At 43.8% G+C, this 20,026-nt stretch overlaps 1 protein-coding gene across 1 annotated transcript in view; it reads left to right on the top strand.

The window, feature by feature from the left end:
* The window catches only part of LOC126470087 (2-oxoglutarate dehydrogenase complex component E1-like), a 165,207-nt gene that overhangs the window by 133,806 nt on the left and 11,375 nt on the right, over nt 1–20,026 (top strand). Inside the window, exons 13-15 of the mRNA XM_050097661.1 lie at nt 3,982–4,129; nt 9,201–9,306; nt 12,300–12,450. Coding sequence (XP_049953618.1) covers nt 3,982–4,129; nt 9,201–9,306; nt 12,300–12,450 — 405 coding nt within the window. The remainder of the gene's footprint in view (nt 1–3,981; nt 4,130–9,200; nt 9,307–12,299; nt 12,451–20,026) is intronic.

Here is a 20,026-nt window from a genome sequence, read left to right as displayed (position 1 = left end):
GACCCACCAACCACACTGAGGGATCCACGCCGAATAGCCGTTGAGGAGTGGGACAGTCTGGACCAACAGTGTCTCGATGAACTTGCGGGTAGTATGCCAAGACGAATACAGGCATGCATCAATACAAGAGGACGTGCTACTGGGTATTAGAGGCAATCTGGACCACCACCTCTGATGGTCTCTCTGTATGGTGGTACAACATGCAATGTGTGGTTTTCATGAGCAATAAAAATGAGGAAATGATGTTTATACTGATCTCTATTCCAATTTTCTGTAGAGGTTCCGGAACTCTCGGAACCGAGTTGACGCAAAACTTTTTTTGATGTGTGTATATACAGTATCTGGTCAAAACCATCCGGACACCTCCCTGTGATGCGGAACTGACTACTACTTGTCACCAGAGGCGACTCCGACATATAAACAGAAGCGGAGAGTTTTGTGTTGTCTGTAGAGAAGTAGAACAGCAGAATGGGTCGTTAAGGTGAGCTCAGTGACTTCCAAAGTAGGCTAGTCATTGGATGTTACCTGAGCAACAAATCCATATTTCATATCTTCCTAATCTGTCCAAGTCTACTGTTGGTGGCGCGACTGTGAAGGGGAAACGCGAAGGAACAACCAGTGATAAATCAACAGCGGGCAGACCTCATGTACCGTCAGGCAGGGACTACCGACCATTGCAGAGGGTGGTTGTAAAAAAAAGTCGCGTAAGATCAGTGCAGGGACTCACTGGTGAGATGCAGATTCTTGTCAGATGTCCATATAACACAATGGCCCTGTAGGGAGCAAAAAACCAAAATGAGGTACAGCGTTCCTGCTTAGTGCGCTAAAGAAAACGCTAAATGTGGAAGGATATGAACACTTTTTACGGTATTGTGTACTCCGTACAGTGGAGGAGCAGTTCAGAGACGATGATTGTTTAAGAAAGGCAATGCACCCTGTCATAAAGCAGCATCTGTGTGGCAACGGTTTGTGGACAATGACTGGTTTGTTTAGAGTACCGACGTAAACGCAACGGAACGCCTTTGGGGTGAATTAGAACTAGACTTTGCACCAGCCCCAAGTGTCCAACCTCACTACATTCTCTGGTTTCTGCTATTGAAGAAGAACGGGCTACCATTGCTCCAGAGGCATTCAGACTCCTCAATGGAAGTGTCGCCTGCAGAGTTCAGGCTGTTGTGCTGGCGAAGGGTGGAATATCCGCTATTGGGTGTCTGGACATTTTTGATCACATACTATACAATAATACTACTTTAAAAAGTCGTGTGAACAATACAGCTTCGCAGGTCAAATGGAAACTTCGTATGCACGATTGCGTAACATGTAACAACGTAATAGAAATAAAATGTCGCTGCCGTCAATACCAATCCGAGAAACTTTTTCCTTGCATTAACGATGCCTCCCAACGTTTCATCTGAGTCATTCGAGAGAAAACATAAATAAGTGACCTTTAAACGCCCCTTAGCCCCCACCACAACGCTTGCACACCACCGGTCAGGTTGTTTACTTTTGTTCAGGACACTGCCTCCTAGCACTGCAAAAATTTGCGACTGCACGATTTCTTCCCCTAATTTTCCTTCACTGACTGGGCTGCACAAGGCTGTCGAGATGTTGCTCTTCAGGCTAGCACCACTTATCGATGGAGTCACTGCTAAGGTCATCCCTTGTCTGAGAACGCTTCCTCGATAATGGACTGCAAGTTTCAGTTGGTTCCAAACACGTACGCGTACATCATCGACTTGAAATACGAATGGAATGCCGAAATGTTGACTGTGAGGCTGGACAACAGGTTCAAGGATGCTGTTCTGATGCTTCACAGCTCTCAAATTACCCTAGATAACTATGAGAGGCGTCCGAGACCGTACATGATAGATGTCCAAAACGTGACTGATCCACCTACCTGCATTTGTACGTGGCTGCCTCCTCACTCTTTTACGACGATCATCGGGTGTCGGACAGATCTTGCACTTGTCGGAAAAGAAACCCATCGGGTTCCATTCCTGACGTTCCCTTGCCCAGTTCCTTTGCACATGACAATAGGGTGAAGAAACAAGTATCGATATAATACGACCACAATCACTTATTTCAATGTCTTGACCAACTGTTACATTCCCTCTGCATAATGTAATTACGCTATTTGAACAAAATCCTTTTTCCACTGGCCTGATAGTGATACATAGCTATCCAGTCTTCAACCTGCAGGTCTGATATTTGAATGAAGCGAAGTGGAACAGAATAATATTCACATCGGACTAAAGCCACTTTTTCACGTTCAACATCACTTCTGCATTCAAGCTGTCCAATATTAAATCCCATACTACGAGGGTAATCCCAAAAGTAAGGTCTCCTATTTTTTTTTTTTTTATAAGTACAGAACTTTGTTTGTGTGGCAGTTGGTCACACTGTTATGAAGAGTGCTTCAAGCACTGTGTGTAAACATGCGCACGCCGCGCTGAGTCGCTCAGCCTTGGCTTGGCAGCCGTTGAGAATGGAGCCCCCGTTGGATGTTACCGCCAAGTGTGAATTGCTCACAGTCATTCGGTTTTTGGAACGCAAAGGGCACTGCGCCGATTGAAATCCATCGCCAATTGGCGGCAGTGTATGGTGAGTCGTGCATGGATGTCAAAAATGTTCGTAAGTGGTGTAGAGAGTTTGCAGCTGGTCGGACCGAACTTCACGACGAATAAAGGAGCGGGAGACCGTCAGTTCCTGAGAAGACAATGTAGAAGGTTGAGCAAAGCATGCGTGAAGATCGGCGGATCACCCTGGATGATCTCTGCACGTTGGTTCCTGAGGTCTCCCGAAGCACCGCTCACAGAATTTTAAGGGAAACATTGAACTGCCGCAAGGTGTGCGCAAAATAGGTGCCACGCATCCTGACTGAGGACCACTTGCGGCAACTAGTTGATGTCCCCGCATTTCTTCACCGCCTTGCAGCCGAACAGGACAACTTTCTGGACTCAATTGTCACGGGTGACGAAACCTGGGCATACCACTTTACACCTGAGACCAAGCAACAATCACGCCAGTGGCGGCATCCTTCTTCGCCAAAGCCGCGGAAATTCAAACAAGCACAGTCTGCCGGTAAAGTGATGACAATCGTTTTTTGGGATCGAAAAGGGGTATTGTTGGGCGACTTTATGCCCACTGGGACCACAATAAACGCTGACAGGTACTGCGAGACTCTGAAAAAACTAAAACGGGCAATTCAGAACCGGAGAAGAGGAATGTTGAGCAAGGGCGTACACATTCTCCATGACAACGCTCGCCCACACATCGCTCGGCAAACTGTTGCTCTCTTGCAACAGTTCCAGTGGAACATAATCACCCACCCACCCTATAGTCCTGACTTGGCGCCCAGTGACTATCACCTGTTCTCTAGGTTAAAAGAACATTTGGCCGGAGAGCGATTCAGCTCCGACGACGAGGTGAAAGAAGAGGTTCATAACTTTTTGAACAGAATGGCGGCGAGCTGGTATGACATGGAAATTCAAACAAGCACAGTCTGTCGGTAAAGTGATGACAACCGTTTTTTGGGATCGGAGAGGGGTATTGTTGGGCGACTTTATGCCCACTGGGACCACAATTAACGCTGACAGGTACTGCGAGACTCTGAAAAAACTCAAATAGGCAATTCAGAACCGCGTCTACAAAAATGCATCGACAGAAATGGTGATTATGTCGAAAAATAGCTAAAAGTTCAAGCTGTAAACTAATGTAAACGATTGCAGAAATAAACAGGTTCATGTACTTATAAAAAAAATAAGAGACCTTACTTTTGGGATTACTCTCGTAATTTTTCTTTCAATTTATGATATTGGTATGTCAGTATCTGCCTTTTGCCAAACATGTTGTAACAGTGTTATCAAAACAGTACAGATAAAGATGTCTCCGATAAAAAATTAAATAAAAGATCCTGATTATGCAAGTCTTTCGCGTGATTTTTTGAGCAGTTTATTTGTTGAGAAGAAACTGTGTTGACAGGTGGTGTGCTGCTCGTCGCCGGCCAACCTGTTCCACGCGCTGAGGAGGCAGGTCGCCATGCCGCTACGCAAGCCGCTGGTGTTGCTCACCCACAAGGCGCTTCTGCGGCACCCAGACATGCTCTCCAGCCTCTACGACATCGCGGAGGGTATCTACATACTGCAAGTGTCACTATCTGCTACACCTCCGACTGCACAGTATGTACTGAAGCTTCGAAATGTTCCTTCCGTTTCGTCCTCGGAGCTTACAAGGCGTCCCGTGAAATGTTACTCGTGGCTGAGGGGAAAACTCAGTCATTCTTAAGCTGTCCTAACACTTGTTTTCATCGCGAAGCCCGCCAGATTTAGTATCCGTCGTGGTTGCTGCACGTTCTGAAACAACCTACTACATGTCACGCGTTGTGTTCCTCGCGTGATACGCGACCACAGTGCTCCCCAGCAGTAGTTGTCGGCAGCATCTGGCACGCTAATCACATAGTTTGTTCATGAAAGAGGACGCTTGAAAAACAGTTGCTTGTAAAATCGCGAAGAATTTTCTGGACCCATCAATGACACGAACAACTACTAAATATACTGTGCGGCGACCTGAGATACGTACTGATAGAATTTATTCATTAACTCAACTAAGTCTCCACTACATTTCGTTTTTAAATAGGATATGGTTAAAGAATAATGTCTAATGTCAGTTTCTACATGTATAGTGTCCATATTAATGTGTACGACTTTATAGACAGCAGCAATGAGAGGTGCTTTCGTGCGTGCAGCAATTAGTGTAATCTCTTTTTCGCAACTCCTAATTCTGACTGAGTGTTTACGGAGACAAAACAGCTAAGGTTATCAATCTCCTTTTCACCTCCCAGGACAGTAGGAGAGTACCTAAGCTGTCTAAATGTACAGTAAATCCTGTGTGCAAGTACGATAAAGTGTTCTAAAACATAGCGCACGTGTAGTGCTTCGCATAGTGCTCGCACAATCATGCTATTCTTGCGTAGGGAGAGACTTATTTAATTTTATCGTCAATTTAGCTTGGTTTTTGCATGAAACACATTAGCGCAGTGACTGTACTTGACAGTGTGTAAATTTTGATTCAGTGCTTCTTCGAACATGCAGGCACGTCTAAAAGATCTTTAAACACAGACACTACAAATAGTATTTACGTGCCCAGGCAAAGGTCATGATAATAATAAATGTTTTCCCGTGCGGGAATCACAGCGATTGTGCGAGTGCATGATGTGGACGCATGGTGACGTATGGAGGTTTGTGTCGGTCCTGGAAGCGAGCTCAGGCAGCCGAAGTTGATAACTCGACCGCTCGCATAAAGCGAGAAATCTGAGTTGAGTCCCGGTCCGACACAAATGTTCATTTCTTTCCAGTAAATCGTATTGCTGGGATGGTCCTGTATTCGCAATTTGTGAATACATTTCCTGATTTAATGCGGCTGTCACTCGTCAGCAGTGTCTGTTCCTTCGGACGTTCATACATGTCTAAGGGTATTATTAGTATTGTCTGCGAGGTCATTGATATATAACATGAACAGCAAAGGTCTCAACACACTTCCACGGGTTATATGCGAAGTTCCTTCTACATCTGCCGACGATCCTTCGTCTAGGATAGTATTCATGTGCTCCCCTGGCAAGAAATCCTCAAACCAGTGACAAACTTCACGTGGATACCCGATACGATCGTAGTTTCGATAGTAAGTGTAGGTGTGCTACAGAGCTAAATAAATTTCCAGTTCGAAGGAGAACAACTGTTTGAGGCGAAATACACTACTGGCCATCCAAATTGCTACACCAAGAAGAAATGCAGATGATAAACGGGTATTCATTGGATAAATATATTATACTAGAACTGACATGTGATTACATTTTCACGCAATTTGGGTGCATAGATCCTTAGAAATCAGTACCCAGAAAAACCACCTCTGGCCGTAATAACGGCCTTGATACGCCTGGGCATTGATTCAAACAGAGCTTGGATGGCGTGTACAGGTACAGCTGCCCGTGCAGCTTCAACACGATATCACAGTTCATCAAGAGTAGTGACTGGCGTATTGTGACGAGCCAGTTGCTCGGCCACCATTGACAAAACGTTTTCAGTTGGTGAGAGATCTGGAGAATGTGCTGGCCAGGGCAGCAGTCGAACATCCAGGGGGGCCGTTACAGGACCTGCAACATGCGGTCGTGCAGTATCCTGCTGAAATGTAGGGTTTCGCAGGGATCAAATGAAGGGTAGAGCCACGGGTCGTAAAACATCTGAAATGTAACGTCCACTGTTCAAAGTGCCGTCAATGCGAACAAGAGGTGACCGAGACGTGCAACCAATGTCACCCCATACCATCACGCCGGGTGATACGCCAATATGGCGATGACGAATACACGCTTCCAATGTGCGTTCACAGCGATGTCGCCAAACACGGATGCGACCATCATGATGCTGTAAACAGAACCTGGTTCATCCGAAAAAATGACGTTTTTCCATTCGTGCACCCAGGTTCGTTGTTGAGTACACCATCGCAGGCGCTCCTGTCTGTGATGTCAGCGTCAAGGGTAACCGCACCCACTGTCTCTGAGCTGATAGTCCATGCTGCTGCAAACGTCGTCGAACTGTTCGTGCAGATGGTTGTTGTCTTGCAAACGTCCCCATCTGTTCACTAAGGGATTGAGACGAGGCTGCACGATCCGTCACAGCCATGCGGATAAGATGCCTGTCTACTCGACTGCTAGTGATAAGAGGCCGTTGGGATCCAGAACGGCGTTCCGTATTACCCTCCTGAACCCACCGATTCCATATTCTGCTAACAGTCATTGGATCTCGACCAAAGCGAGCAACAATGTCGTGATACGATAAACCGCAATCTCGATAGGCTACAATCCGACCTTTATCAAAGTCAGAAACGTGATGGTACGCATTTCTCCTCCTTACACGAGGCATCACAACACCGTCTCACCAGACAACGCCGGTCAACTGCTGTTTGTGTATGAGAAATCGGTTGGAAACTTTCCTCATGTCAGCACGTTGTAGGTGTCGCCACCGGCACCAGCCTTGTGTGAATGCTCTGAAAAGCTAATCATTTGCATATCACAGCATCTTCATCTTGTCGGTTAAATTTCGCGCCTGTAGGACGTCATCTTCGTGGTGTAGCAATTTTAATGGCCATTAGTGTAAGTTTCCAGTTACAAGGAGAACAACTATTTGAGGCGAAATAGTTTTGAGATTTCACGACAAATGATACTGGGTGCACTTGCTACTAATCTGTTTGCCAGTATCCATGGTATGTTCTCACTCCCTTCAAATTGATACTGAAATTATGCGTTTGTATGTGTAGTGAGGAAGGTTACAAATTGTCTAGGAACAAGGCTGCGGGAGGGAGGGGCGGGGGAGGCAGGTGCTCTCCTGTGGCTGCCGCTGTGCTTGTTGAGTATAAATGGAAGAATTTTATAGGCTGCCTAGGTTGCCCCACTGTAAGAGCTTCGTATAGCCGGCCTTCGCGGTGTCCATGGTGGGTCGTGCTCCGTTTCCGCTTGGGCGCCCAGACTTTGCACGAGTCGGCGTGATAGCAATGGAAAGCGTCAGGGCGGGCCCAGAACTTCCTGTCCTGCTGTTTCCGCCATCGTGACGCCAACAGAACACCCGGAACCGCCTTCCAGGGTGGCGTGGGCAATCCCAAAGTGGCTGTGGCTTCCCCATGTAAAAAAAAAAAAGTCGACCGTATTCCATTGTCCCTCTTATACTGTTGTCGATTTTCATCTTATAATCTCTTTTTAAGAGACTATTTGTTTCACTGAACTGATCTTACAGGTCTTTTGTTGTTTCTGACAGAAAACAGTGTATGAGAAAACCGTAAGAGTTCTTATTTCTTCTCCGTGAACTCCCGTTTCTAAATTTCTGTTTGGTTTCCTTTACTTCTTAGTGTGCAGACTGAACAACATGGGGGATGATCTACACCCCTGTCTCACTCTCTTCTCAGCCACTGCTTCCCTTTCATCCCCTTCGATTCTTATAATAGCCGTCTGGTTTCTGTATAAGTTGCATAGCGTATAACCTTTTGCTCCTTGTAAAAATAATTCCAGAATATACACTCGTATGCTCTTCTTAACTACTGCCCCCTATCAATTCCTTCGACTTTTATATCCAAGGCGTGGTTTACGTACAAACTCCAAATGAAAAGCTTTCTATAAGTCTCCAAGTGCTATAAATGTCGGTTTGCCTTTCTTCAGTCTGTCGTCCAAGGTTAACCCTCAGGATCAGTATTGCCGCGAAGATTCTTACATTTACCCGCAGCCCAAACTCATCTTCCCCGACCTCGCCTTCTGTCAGGCTTTCCATTCTTCTGCAAATGAGTCGTATTAGTATTTTGCATTCTTGACTTATTAAACTAATAATTCGGCAGTATTCACACATCTATCATACTGAAAATGAACGCAGGAAAGGCCTCGACGCAGCAATCCACACCACACATGTTTTAACACATTACAACAACGCCGCGACGAAGTGCTGCCGAATGAAAAACATTCGGAAAACGCAGGTAAGTGCCCACAATTCAGTGCTGATACATGTGTATTCTTAATCCGAAGCCATCTTTATTCATAGACATGTGCATTGTGTAACGGATTTGATCAGCACTTCTAATGTGTCGTTCTCAATAAGGAGACTAGGCTATAGTTCGTCTTGAAAGCAAATTATGGAGTTTCGTAGTACAAGTGAGCACCAGCCTTAGAATAGAAAATGGAAAAGTTTTTGGCACCACAAGTGACTTACATTCATGCCTGGTTGTTTTCGGTGTGAAAGCTAAGTCAGAATTCCTCAATATACTCTTAAACCTGCGTAAAAAACAGTATCCAAAACAGGAAACTGGGATGGACACTGACCCAGTCACACAGGCGAAGGCACCACCACAACGCAGGAAAACATCTCACCATGTGTCAAATCCTGGTCATTTCAAATCAGAAGCAGAATATTGTCATATTTTACTTTTTTGTTTTCAGTTTAAATATAATCTGTTTTCGAGAACGATAGAATACGGCAAGGAAAACTTATTGCTGTGCGGATTTGACCAAAGTATGTTTTTGTCCTTAATTTCCGAAAACGTTGCTTATCTTCCTGAAGTCATTTTACTACCGATTATAATCGTGTCCATATGATGTCTTCTGTCTTCGTTTTTATATGGGAGTTTTAACTTTTTCATTTATAATCTTTGTACTGTTAACGTCTTTGCAGATACGCAGTTTCAGCGGCTTCTACCTGAACGAGACTGCAGCAAGGAGCAAGCAGCACTGATCAGCAAGCTGCTGTTCTGCATGGGAAGAGTTTATTACGACCTATGGTAAGATAGTTCGTTAGTCACTCTTCGTACTTACACAACGATACAATTTCAAAAGAACATTAGTTATAGATCAATTTAAAAATTGTAAAATACACTGCAGTATAAAAGGTACAGAATCCGCGGTTAACTAAATCATTTGCACATGTAAGACTATTGGCAGATGAGAGTTACGAGAGATTCAGTAGGAGTGCTACTAATAGCCCAGTCAACGAGGTCGAACAGGGAAAAAATTCGTGTAGTATCAAATTTTTGTACAGTGGTAGGGGGAGTGCATTAATGACTTACTAAGAATTCTGCGTGATGGGGAGTGTACGTGGGTGTGAGTGTGTCTTCGAAAGTCATTTTCTTATGACTTTTCTCCGTGCCTCGAGAACCCCGGCTTGTAACGAAAATGTTTCCCAGTACAAAATTAAACGACACTAAATTCTCAGTACAAAGTCCTAATAATTTTTTCTCTACAACTAATCGTATCCGCGTTGAAGGGGATGGAAAAAACCCAGATTATTAAAAATGGTGTTTTGATGGTTATAAAATTAATGTTTATTATGAAATGAAGTGGGTTAAGAATAAATATTGGATGTGCAGACAACATCTAAGTGAAGCAGAACTGTATTAAGGGATGAACTGTGTTCATGGAGTGTGACGGGACGAAGGGGAAGGGCAGTGTGGCGTTGACACGTGGGGGACGGAAGGTCGCCGAGTGCAGTCACGCACTTGCCTCCTTTGTAGGTCTACGAATGAGTAGGCGAGTCTCCACTGCTTCCAATCCACTACGTCACAAAATACCACTATATGGTGTCCCATAAAGTTATACCTGCCCTTCCATAGGTCACCTTGTGATTCCCTGGCAACACAGTGCACAGACACGCCCAGAGGGGTGTTTATTTTCCACCAAGTTCGTTAACACTACATTTACAGATATGAGTTACTAATAGTGCTAACGAAAGAAAGCATATGGACGAATTTTACAAAAGTCTCCGCCCCCTGTTCTGTACTGCTGGAGGCTAAACTGATTCTTAGTCATTCTGTACGGCAGCTTTAGTGTTCTTCGGAGAATGCGACCACAAGGTCTGCTTGCTTTTCAGTTTACAGTCAGACTGTAGCTTTCCAGCATATTATCCAGTTCTCTCAGTTCTCCTACCTAATTTGACGAAATAATTTGAGTGAGCACGTGATTATACAGGGTGTTCGGACATTCCCGTTAAAAATTTCAAGGGATGTAGAGGGAAGTGAGTACATAAGATTCTGAATAGGAACTCATGTCCGGAAACGTACCGTTTCCGTGCTACAGCCGTTTGAAAACGTGTTTGCTAGATAGGTATGCAGGAGGGTAGCTATAGTGCGGGGAGGGGGGGGGGGGGGGTTACGTCGGATCGGCTGATGTCATTTGACGCCTGTCTTACCTCTCTGACCTAGTTCGAGCCTCATTCACGGGCCTGTGAATGTTAGAGCAACATGGTTGAGTACACGTTTGCAGAATACACCGACGTGATCCTTCTGAATGGCGAAGCTCACGCTGTAAGGAGGCTGTTTAGGTTTTTATGTTGGTAACGCCACGTAGCGCTCTATATGAAAATCACTGACTGTACTGTGTGCAGTCTGTGGCTGGTTTGCATTGTTGGAAATATTTTCTATTGTAGCGTTGCGCAGTTGGAGGTGAGACGCCAGCAGAGGTGGATGTGGGGAGAGAGATGACAGAATTTTGATAGCGGATGATCTGGACGTGTGTCCATCAGAACGAGTAAATTTGTAATACTGTATATCATGAACTGATATATATATGATGACTTTTGAATATTATTAAGGTAAATACATTGTTTGTTCTCTATCAAAATCTTTCATTTGCTAAGTATGCCTATCAGTAGTTAGTGCCTTCAGCAGTTAGAATCTTTTATTTAGCTGGCAGTATTGCCGCTCGCTGTATTGCAGTAGTTCGTGTAACGAAGGTTTTTGTGAGGTAAGTGATTCATGAAAGGTATAGGTTATTGTTAGTCAGGGCCATTCTTTTGTAGGGATTATCGAAAGTCAGACTGCGTTGCGCTAAAAATAGTGTGGGTCAGTTTAGTGTTGATCAGAATAAGCAAAGAGCAAAATGTCTGAGTACGTTCAGTTATGCTCAGCTTTTTGAAAATCAAATAACGTAGAGGTTTTCCAGCACAGTAAAATATAAATTTTTCAAAGGGGACGTTTCATAACGCTACTGGAAGACCTGCTCTCGCAATACGAGGATACTTCCAGAATTGTCGCACATGATCGTTTTGGTGGTCCAAATATTACGGTGTGGGGAGAGATAATATTGCATGGGCTTACTGTAGCACCAACTCAACATATGTTACTGCAAGATTGTTTTCCTTCAAATGCAAAAAACCAAATTATCAGACGAGACTCCATTTCATCAACGGGCTGGGCTTTTATAGCGGCATACTAATGTATTGTGGCTCGGGAATTCCAGTGTTTTCAGAGTTGCAGATACGTACCCGCAAACAAACAAAAAATTGAGTAAATGACTTTAGTTTTACGAAGTGTGATGATGATGTTTGGTTCATTGGGCGCTCAATTGCGCGATCATCAGCGCCCGTACAGAGTCCCAGTTTTTACACAATCCAATTTTTTCATAATACAACGTAGCCACTGTCACGAATGATGATGATGTGATGGTGAAATGATGAGAACGACACAAGCACTCAGTCCCCGGGCAGAGAAAATCCCCAACCCAGCCGGGAATCGAACCTGGGACCCCGTGATCCAGAGGCAGCAACGCTAGCCACTAGACGAGGAGCTGCGGACATTTTTTCGAAGTGATAACTGACACTTTATTAGTATCACTCGTAGAGTGATTGCACGATTATCACAGTGCCTGTGGGAGATAAAAACGATCCTCGAATGCACATTACAAGAAATGACTCTCCAGCAAATATGATAGTTGTATTTCATCTGAAGACTCTTAACAGCGGTCCAACTCACTGCATCCATGTCTTTCTTGTTATTCACAGCGAAGAGCGCAAGTTTCAAGGACTGACTGACGCCATCGCCCTCGCGCGCATCGAGCAGTTGTGCCCCTTCCCGTACGACCGCGTGCTGGCCGAGGTACAAAGGTTCCCCAACGCGACCCTCTACTGGGTGCAGCAGGAGCACAAGAATCAGGTAGGCCTGCAAATACCCGCCAGCCAAATGGCAGCTCCGCACAGTACGGGCCTTCCCCTCCTATCGAAGTGACGTATCAGCTTGTCGGCTGTTACACACGTCAATCTTCAAACATTGTTATAGACATTCAAGTTGCGTGTTCTCGGTTAAGGATCGAGACCTGAGATCTAACATTTGAGCTGAAGAAATTCTGAAGAATGGCGCTGTGTAACAGCTGAAAAAGATTTATACACTACTGGCCATTAAAATTGCTACGCCACGAAGATGACTAGCTACAGACGCGAAATTTAACCGTCGGGAAGATGATGCTGTGATATGCAAATGATTAGCTTCTCAGAGCATTCACACAAGGCTGGTGCCGGTGGCGACACCTACAACGTGCTGATATGAGGAAAGTTTCCAACCGATTTCTCATATACAAATAGCAGTTCACCGGCGTTACCTGGTGAAACGTTGTTGTGATGCCTCGTGTAAGGAGGAGAAATGCGTACCATCACGTTTCCGACTTTGATAAAGGTCGGATTGTAGCCTATCGAGACTGCGGTTTATGGTACCGCGACATTGCTGCTCGCGTTGGTCGAGATCCAATGACTGATAGCAGGATATGGAATCGGTGGGTTCAGGAGGGTAACACGGAACGTCGTGCTGGATCCCAACGGCCTCGTAGCAGCAGCAGTCGAGATGACAGGCATCTTATCCGCATGGCTGTAACAGATCGTGCAGCCACTTCTCAATCCCTGAGTCAACAGATGGAGGCCTTTGCAAGACAACAACCATCTGCACGAAAAGTTCGACAACGTTTGCAGCAGCATGGACTATCAGCTCGGAGACCATGGCTGCGGTTACCCTTGACGCTGCATCACAGACAGGAGCGCCTGCAATGGCGTACTCAACGACGAATCTGGGTGCACGAATTGCAAAACGTCATTTTTTCGCATGAATCCAGGTTCTGTTTACAGCATCACGATGGTCGCACCCGTGTTTGGCGACATCGCGGTGAATGCACATTGGAAGCGTGTATTTGTCATCGCCATACTGGCGTATCACCCGGCTTGATGGTATGGGGTGCCATTGGTTACACGTCTCGGTCACCTCTTGTTCGCATTGAAGGCAGTTTGAACAGTGTACGTTACATTTCGATCCCTGCGAAACCCTACATTTCAGCAGGATAATGCACGACCCCATGTTGCAGGTCCTCGCGGGCCTTTCTGGATACAGAAAATGTTCGACTGCTGCCCTGGCCAGCACATTCTCCAGATCTCTCACCAATTGAAAACGTCTGGTCAATGGTGGCCGAGCAACTGGCTCGTTACAATACGCCAGTCACTACTCTTGATGAACTGTGGTATCTTGTTAAGCTGCATGGGCCGCTGTACCTGTACACGGCATCCAAGCTCTGTTTGACTCAATGCCCAGGCGTATCAATGCCGTTATTAAGGCCAGAGGTGGTTGCTCTGGGTACTGATTTCTCAGGATCTATGCACCCAAATTGCGTGAAAATGTAATCACATGTCAGTTCTAGTATAATATATTTGACCAATTAATACCCGTTTATCATCTGGATTTCTTCTTGGTGTAGCAGTTTAATGGGCAGTAGTGTTTTGCAGTTGTGGCGGTGGTTAAACACATTCGCACACAATCTGATCGGAGGTATCCGGACACCCGTTAGTGAATATTAATATGAGGTGTGGCGACCCTTTATGACGGCTTGTACACTGCTGGAAGACATTCAGTACTGGATGTGTGGCCGAATGACAGTGAACTCTCCCTCAAGAGACTTCACTAGACAACTGGTGTTGGACACTGGTGTCTAGAGCGAAGTCGACATTCCAACTCACACCAATGGTGTCCCATTGGGTTCGGGTCGGGAATTTAGGCAGGCCAGTACATTTAAGGAAAGTAGTTGTCCACAAATCGTTATCTCACAAGTGCTGCTATATGACGGGCCATATTCTCACATTGATACGATCAACCATCGTCTTCGAACTGTTCCTCTACTGTACGCAGTACACAACGCTGTAAAGTGTGATCACAATCTTCCTTATTTGACATTTTCTTAAGCGTAGTAAGGGAATTAAACCCTAACCACCAAAAACATCTCCTTTCTGTAATGCCACACCTCTGTACTTCACTATATATGAAGGCACTATACATGAAGGCAGCTAACGTTTTACAGGAATTCACCAAACCCAAACACTTCCATTGTATGGCGTGATCTAGCACACCGAATTACTCGTTTCCATCCATTCAATGTCCATTGGCACCGTTCGTTCCACACCTCAAGAGTCGCTTAGCGTTGATTGCATGGATGTGTGACTTTCGAGGAGCTGCTCCATCATTTCATCCCATTCTTTTTAGCTCAATACGCACAGTCGTTGTGCTACCTGGAGTCTGTTAGCATTTGTAAACTCATGGGTGATTTCTTCCACCGATTTCACGAGAATTTTTGAAACGTTCTTGCGCAGTGCTCAGCGGTCCCTGTCCGTCAGTGCACGAAGCCTGCCTGGTCTGTGGTTGTTCCTCTGTGTATCCACTTCACAGTGTTTAATAAATATTGATCATTACTTACGAAATAAACACCTGTGCTCTGCGTGAGATTTTTGTATATATTTGTGTGTTGTGCGTTAGAAGAGGAGAGAGAGTGATGACTAAGTGTGCCAATGTGGAACGGTGTGTGTGTGTGTGAGAGAGAGAGAGGTCTTTTTTCTCCTGGGTTGTTTAGTTTTTCATATTTAAAGATTCCCTGAAATTTTGAAAAAAATTTGTCGTTTTCTAATTCAGTTTGTTCGATTAAAATGGTGTGGGTGGTTTACTGTTATGAAAATATGTAATTGTTTCAGGAGATCGATTTTCATTCCTTTGTCTACATTGTGTGGAATATGTGGGTTTCTTTTGATGTATGTGACTGAATGACTGTTTTGTGCTAGGTGGGCTGAAAAACCTTGATTTATATCAATATTTTAAGCAGAATGCGTCGGTTTGCCCTTTGCACCACATTGCAAAGTTTCTTCCTGTTTGACCTATGTAGTATCTCGGGCAGCTGCCACAGGTTAATTAATACATGTCAGATTTGTAAAAAGATTGGTTGACTGTTTACTGCTGCGAACTATTTTGTTTATAGTCTGCTGCTTGTGTGGCAACTTATTTGACTTTTTATGTTTGAACACTTTTAGTTTTGCAAGTTGATATGAGATGTTACTAGGGAAAGGCATGGCGTTCATTTAGTTTCTTCTGCTATTGAGGACTGTGTTGTTGATGCTGTTTGGTTGATTCTTATTTTTTCACCTAATTTTCCAACTACAACTGGGTGATAACCATTGTTGCAGGCCTTTGTTTCTAAAATGTTTGGTTCTTTCGTTTTTAGATCAGGTTCATCATGAATTTTGTTTATACAGTTGACTGCTGATTTAAAAAATGCCAATTTGTGTTGATCTGGGTGCATGATGTAACATGTGGTGGGTTTCCTATAAATATGGAATTTATGTTTGTTGTTGTGATAGGCTATGCTTAAGCCAAACATTAATTCCATGTTGTGTTTGATGCTCAACTGTAAAATGTGCTTTGGGATGTAGCTATATTTTTCTCAGCCAAGCTTCCTGTTTCAGTCGTTGTCCCATTTTCTAGTATCAAAGGATATCAACATAACGTTTATAATGAATGATTTTGTGATTTTCTATTTTGTTTGCTTTAAAGAATGGGTTTCTAGAGCATTAATATAGATATCACCTAGTAGGCCAGCTAAGTTACTGCCCACTACTAAAACATTTTGAATATAGGTTTTGTTATTAAAATAAAAGTAATTGTGAGACAGCACCAATTCAAGCAAATCCATTAGTTCATTGATTTATACACTGCCTAACTTTTTGTGATGCAATAAGTTACCTCAGATTATTCAGACTATTTCTATTTGGGTACGTTGGTGTAGAAGGTACCTGTGTCAAGGAATGTAAACTTCGCTGTACTGGGTATGGTGATATCTCTGATATTGTCAGTCAGTTCATAGCTTTTCCTTATGGAGCATTTGGCTGTAAATGTGTTGGATTTAATGAGAATTTCGTTAAGGTTCTTAGTTAATTTATACACAGGTCTGTTTGTTGAATCAATTATTGTGTGTATTGGGTGGCTTTGTTTACGATTTTACGGCTGTGATCAGAGCTTTAGAGCCGTAGGGTTTATTACTATGCAGTATTTGACTTCATTGGATGTTAGGAGGAAGTTGCAGTTCTTTAACAGGCTTTTCTTTTAAATTAGTATTTGGGGGGTGGGATCAGTTTTTAATTGATTTGCTTCAGTGTTGTAGCTTCCTTATGGGTGTTTCTGTGAAGTTTTCTTGTTTTTCCGTTTTTCTTTATTATTTTATTTGCTTCATGGGCCAGAGCGTTTTGTTCATTTTGTCCTAATTTTGGTGATACACAGGCTATTTTAGTAATAGATCTGTAATAATTTTTTCATCAATTTTGGAGGCAATATTGTGTTTAAGATTTTTACTTAGTAAATTTAGTTCTATGTTGTTGAATGTAATGCTTATTGTGTTCACTGCCCTGTCAGAGAATTTATGTCGTTCAACCGGTGAGACAGACTAAGAGTGGTGGATTTTTTAAATATCAGAACAGAGAGCTTTTTCCTTTGTTTGGTTGGGATTTATAGCAATTCTTCATCTACATATTGTTGAACTACTTATATTAATTTTACAAATGGTGTAGCATGAGATACTTGCTTAAATCTAAGTGTGTCTTTTTGTTTGTTGACTAAGTCTTTTTGTTTACGATTAGATCTATTTCATTTTTTACCCATGTTATATCACACTTGCTTTTGGCTTCTGGTGCTAAGTTACTTTGGTCTTTGATTACAACTTTAACATATTTGGGAGTAGCATTTTCTGGTACACACTGCTTATTGAATTTAATGGCGAGAATAGTTCTCATTAAGTTCAGTTTACACTTTCTGTATGTATTTATTGTTTCTTTTACCTGGCTAGGTCTTTGTTGACTACTACGACAATGCTTCATCGGACAATTTCTTACGCCATTTACGAGAGTTCCTGTACCGGCAGGTTACCCCGTAAATACGTGTCTATAGTTTATGCTAGTCACTCACGCGATTGCATATCAGATGGGATTAGCGCCGCGAAACTCATCAGCCCTAAATTTATCGTAACCTTCCTTTTGGCATGATGTTTTCTGAATTTTTCCTGCATTAGGATGCACAGTTAGAAACAATCATTGACATGATGTAGCTGCAGAAGTAGACGTGAACTATGATTTTACAGTAGAGCTGTGTCTTTGTTCGGTCTGTTGACTGACTTCACACATTGGTACGATTATGATAATTCAGGTCTGATTGTCTATGATACACTCTCTTCGTACTGTTTTTAAATTTGAATACCTAAGGATTTATGGAAGATACCAATTAAGATCAAACATATCAAGAGAATTTCTCCAGTGGACGAAGATGTTCCTAGTGTGCATTTGGTAAGAAAAGTATTTATAAGTAAATTCTGTTTGGTATAAAAACTCCGTACGTTTTAATTACATATTGCCAATAGATGTGATAAACCAGATACTGTCTCATGCTGCTGTCTTCCTCATGACATCATGTCCTCGGAACGCCCTATTATCACAAATCCATGACCTATTAATATATGTATGGCTACCGGAAAATTAACTTTCTGACCAAAAGGCCAAGAAAGATGCTACTAAGGAGTTTCTAGACTAGTAAGAGATTAACGTATGTTTCATACATGGCAGTTTATTTCCACTTATTTCATGGGAGCAACACCCGATCCAATAAATTATCTATCATAAACGAACTAAAGACGAAGATATTGTTCTTGTAACGATGTTTATGTTCTCTCGAAAGTGAAAAACAACTGAAGTGGTGAAGGTTTGGGTCGCAAAAAGGAAGGGATCGGCTCTTTCTTCCATCTTCCTGTATACCTTGACGTCATAGACCCGTCAGTTCACCCGACAAATACGTCTACGAAATGAGACTAAGGATGTTAAGGAATTTGATGTAAACAACGTCGCTAGATTAGATAATGAATGAATTTAACATGCAGTAGTAATTATTGCGGAATTGATGGTTTCTTTTGTTACCGGATGTTCCCATGTTGTAGGCCTGGAGACTCCCACTATCCTACTGAATCTACGTTTACCACAGTTTTGTTTTTATACAGAAAGGAACAAAACTGGGAGTAACTCAAGAGTAATTATGAATTTCTTTTAAAAGTGTCATATTAGAACCACCTTAGTGTTCACCTATAGCTTTCTTCTGAGTCACAAAAACAAACTCATGCGTACATGCGGCGCCCACCTAACGCTTGACACATCCATTTGTTGTGCGTGTTATACTGATCGACTTTAAAGGAGAGCAGACTATCATAAGTCGCTGCAGGATACAAAGGAGGGCAGCACGAATGGTCGCAGGTATGTTTGACTCCCGGGAGGACGATACAGAAAGCTGAAAAGCCTGAATTCGCAGGCGTTTGAAGGACGACGGCAACTACACTACTGGCCATTAAAATTGCTACACCAAGAAGAAATGCAGATGATAAACGGGTATTCATTGGACAAATATATTATACCAGAACTGAAATGTGATTACATTTTCACACAATTTGGGTACATAGATCCTGAAAAATCAGTACCCAGAACAACTACCTCCGGCCGTAATAATGGCCTTGATACGCCTCGGAATTGCGCCAAACAGAGGTTGGATGGCGTGTACAGCTACAGCTGCCCATGTAGCTTCAACACGATACCACAGTTCATCAAGAGTAGTGACTGGTGTATTGTGATGAGCCAGTTGCTCGGCCACCATTGATCAGACGTTTTCAATTGGTGAGAGATCTGGAGAATGTGCTGGCCAGGGCAGCAGTCGAACATTTTCAGTATCCAGAAAGGCCCGTACAGGAGCTGCAACGTGCGGTCGTGCATTATCCTGCCGAAATGTGGGGTTTCGCAGGGATCGAATGAAGGGTAGAGCCACGGGTCGTAACACATCTGAAATGTAATGTCCACTGTTCAAAGTGCCGTCAATGCGAACAAGAGGTGACCGAGACGTGTAACCAATGGCACCCCATACCAGCACGCCAGGTGATACGCCAGTATGGCGATGACGAATACGCGCTTCCCAATGTGCGTTCACCGCGATGTTGCCAAACACAGATGCGACCATCATGATGCTGTAAACGGAACCCGGATTCATCCGAAAAAATGACGTTATGCCATTCGTGCACCCAAGTTCGTCGTCGAGTACACCATCGCAGGCGCTCCTGTTGTGATGCAGCCTCAAGGGTAACCGCAGCCACTGTCTCCGAGCTGTTAGTCCATGCTGCTGCAAACGTCGTCGAAGTGTTCGTGCAGATGGTTGTTGTCTTGCAAACGTCCCCATCTGTTGACTCAGGGATCGAGACGTGGCTGCACGATCCGTTACACCCATGCGGATAGGATGCCTGTCACCTCGGCTGCTAGTGATCGAGGCCGTTGGGAACCAGTACGGCGTTCCGTATTACCCTCCTGAACCCACCGATTCCGTTTTCTGCTAACAGTTATTGGATCTCGACAAACGCGAGCAG

The sequence above is a fragment of the Schistocerca serialis genome, chromosome 1, assembly GCF_023864345.2.
Source record: "Schistocerca serialis cubense isolate TAMUIC-IGC-003099 chromosome 1, iqSchSeri2.2, whole genome shotgun sequence".
NCBI lineage: Eukaryota > Metazoa > Arthropoda > Insecta > Orthoptera > Acrididae > Schistocerca > Schistocerca serialis.
The sequence above is the reverse complement of the archived record's forward strand: the minus strand, read 5'-3'. Positions and strand labels throughout refer to the sequence as shown.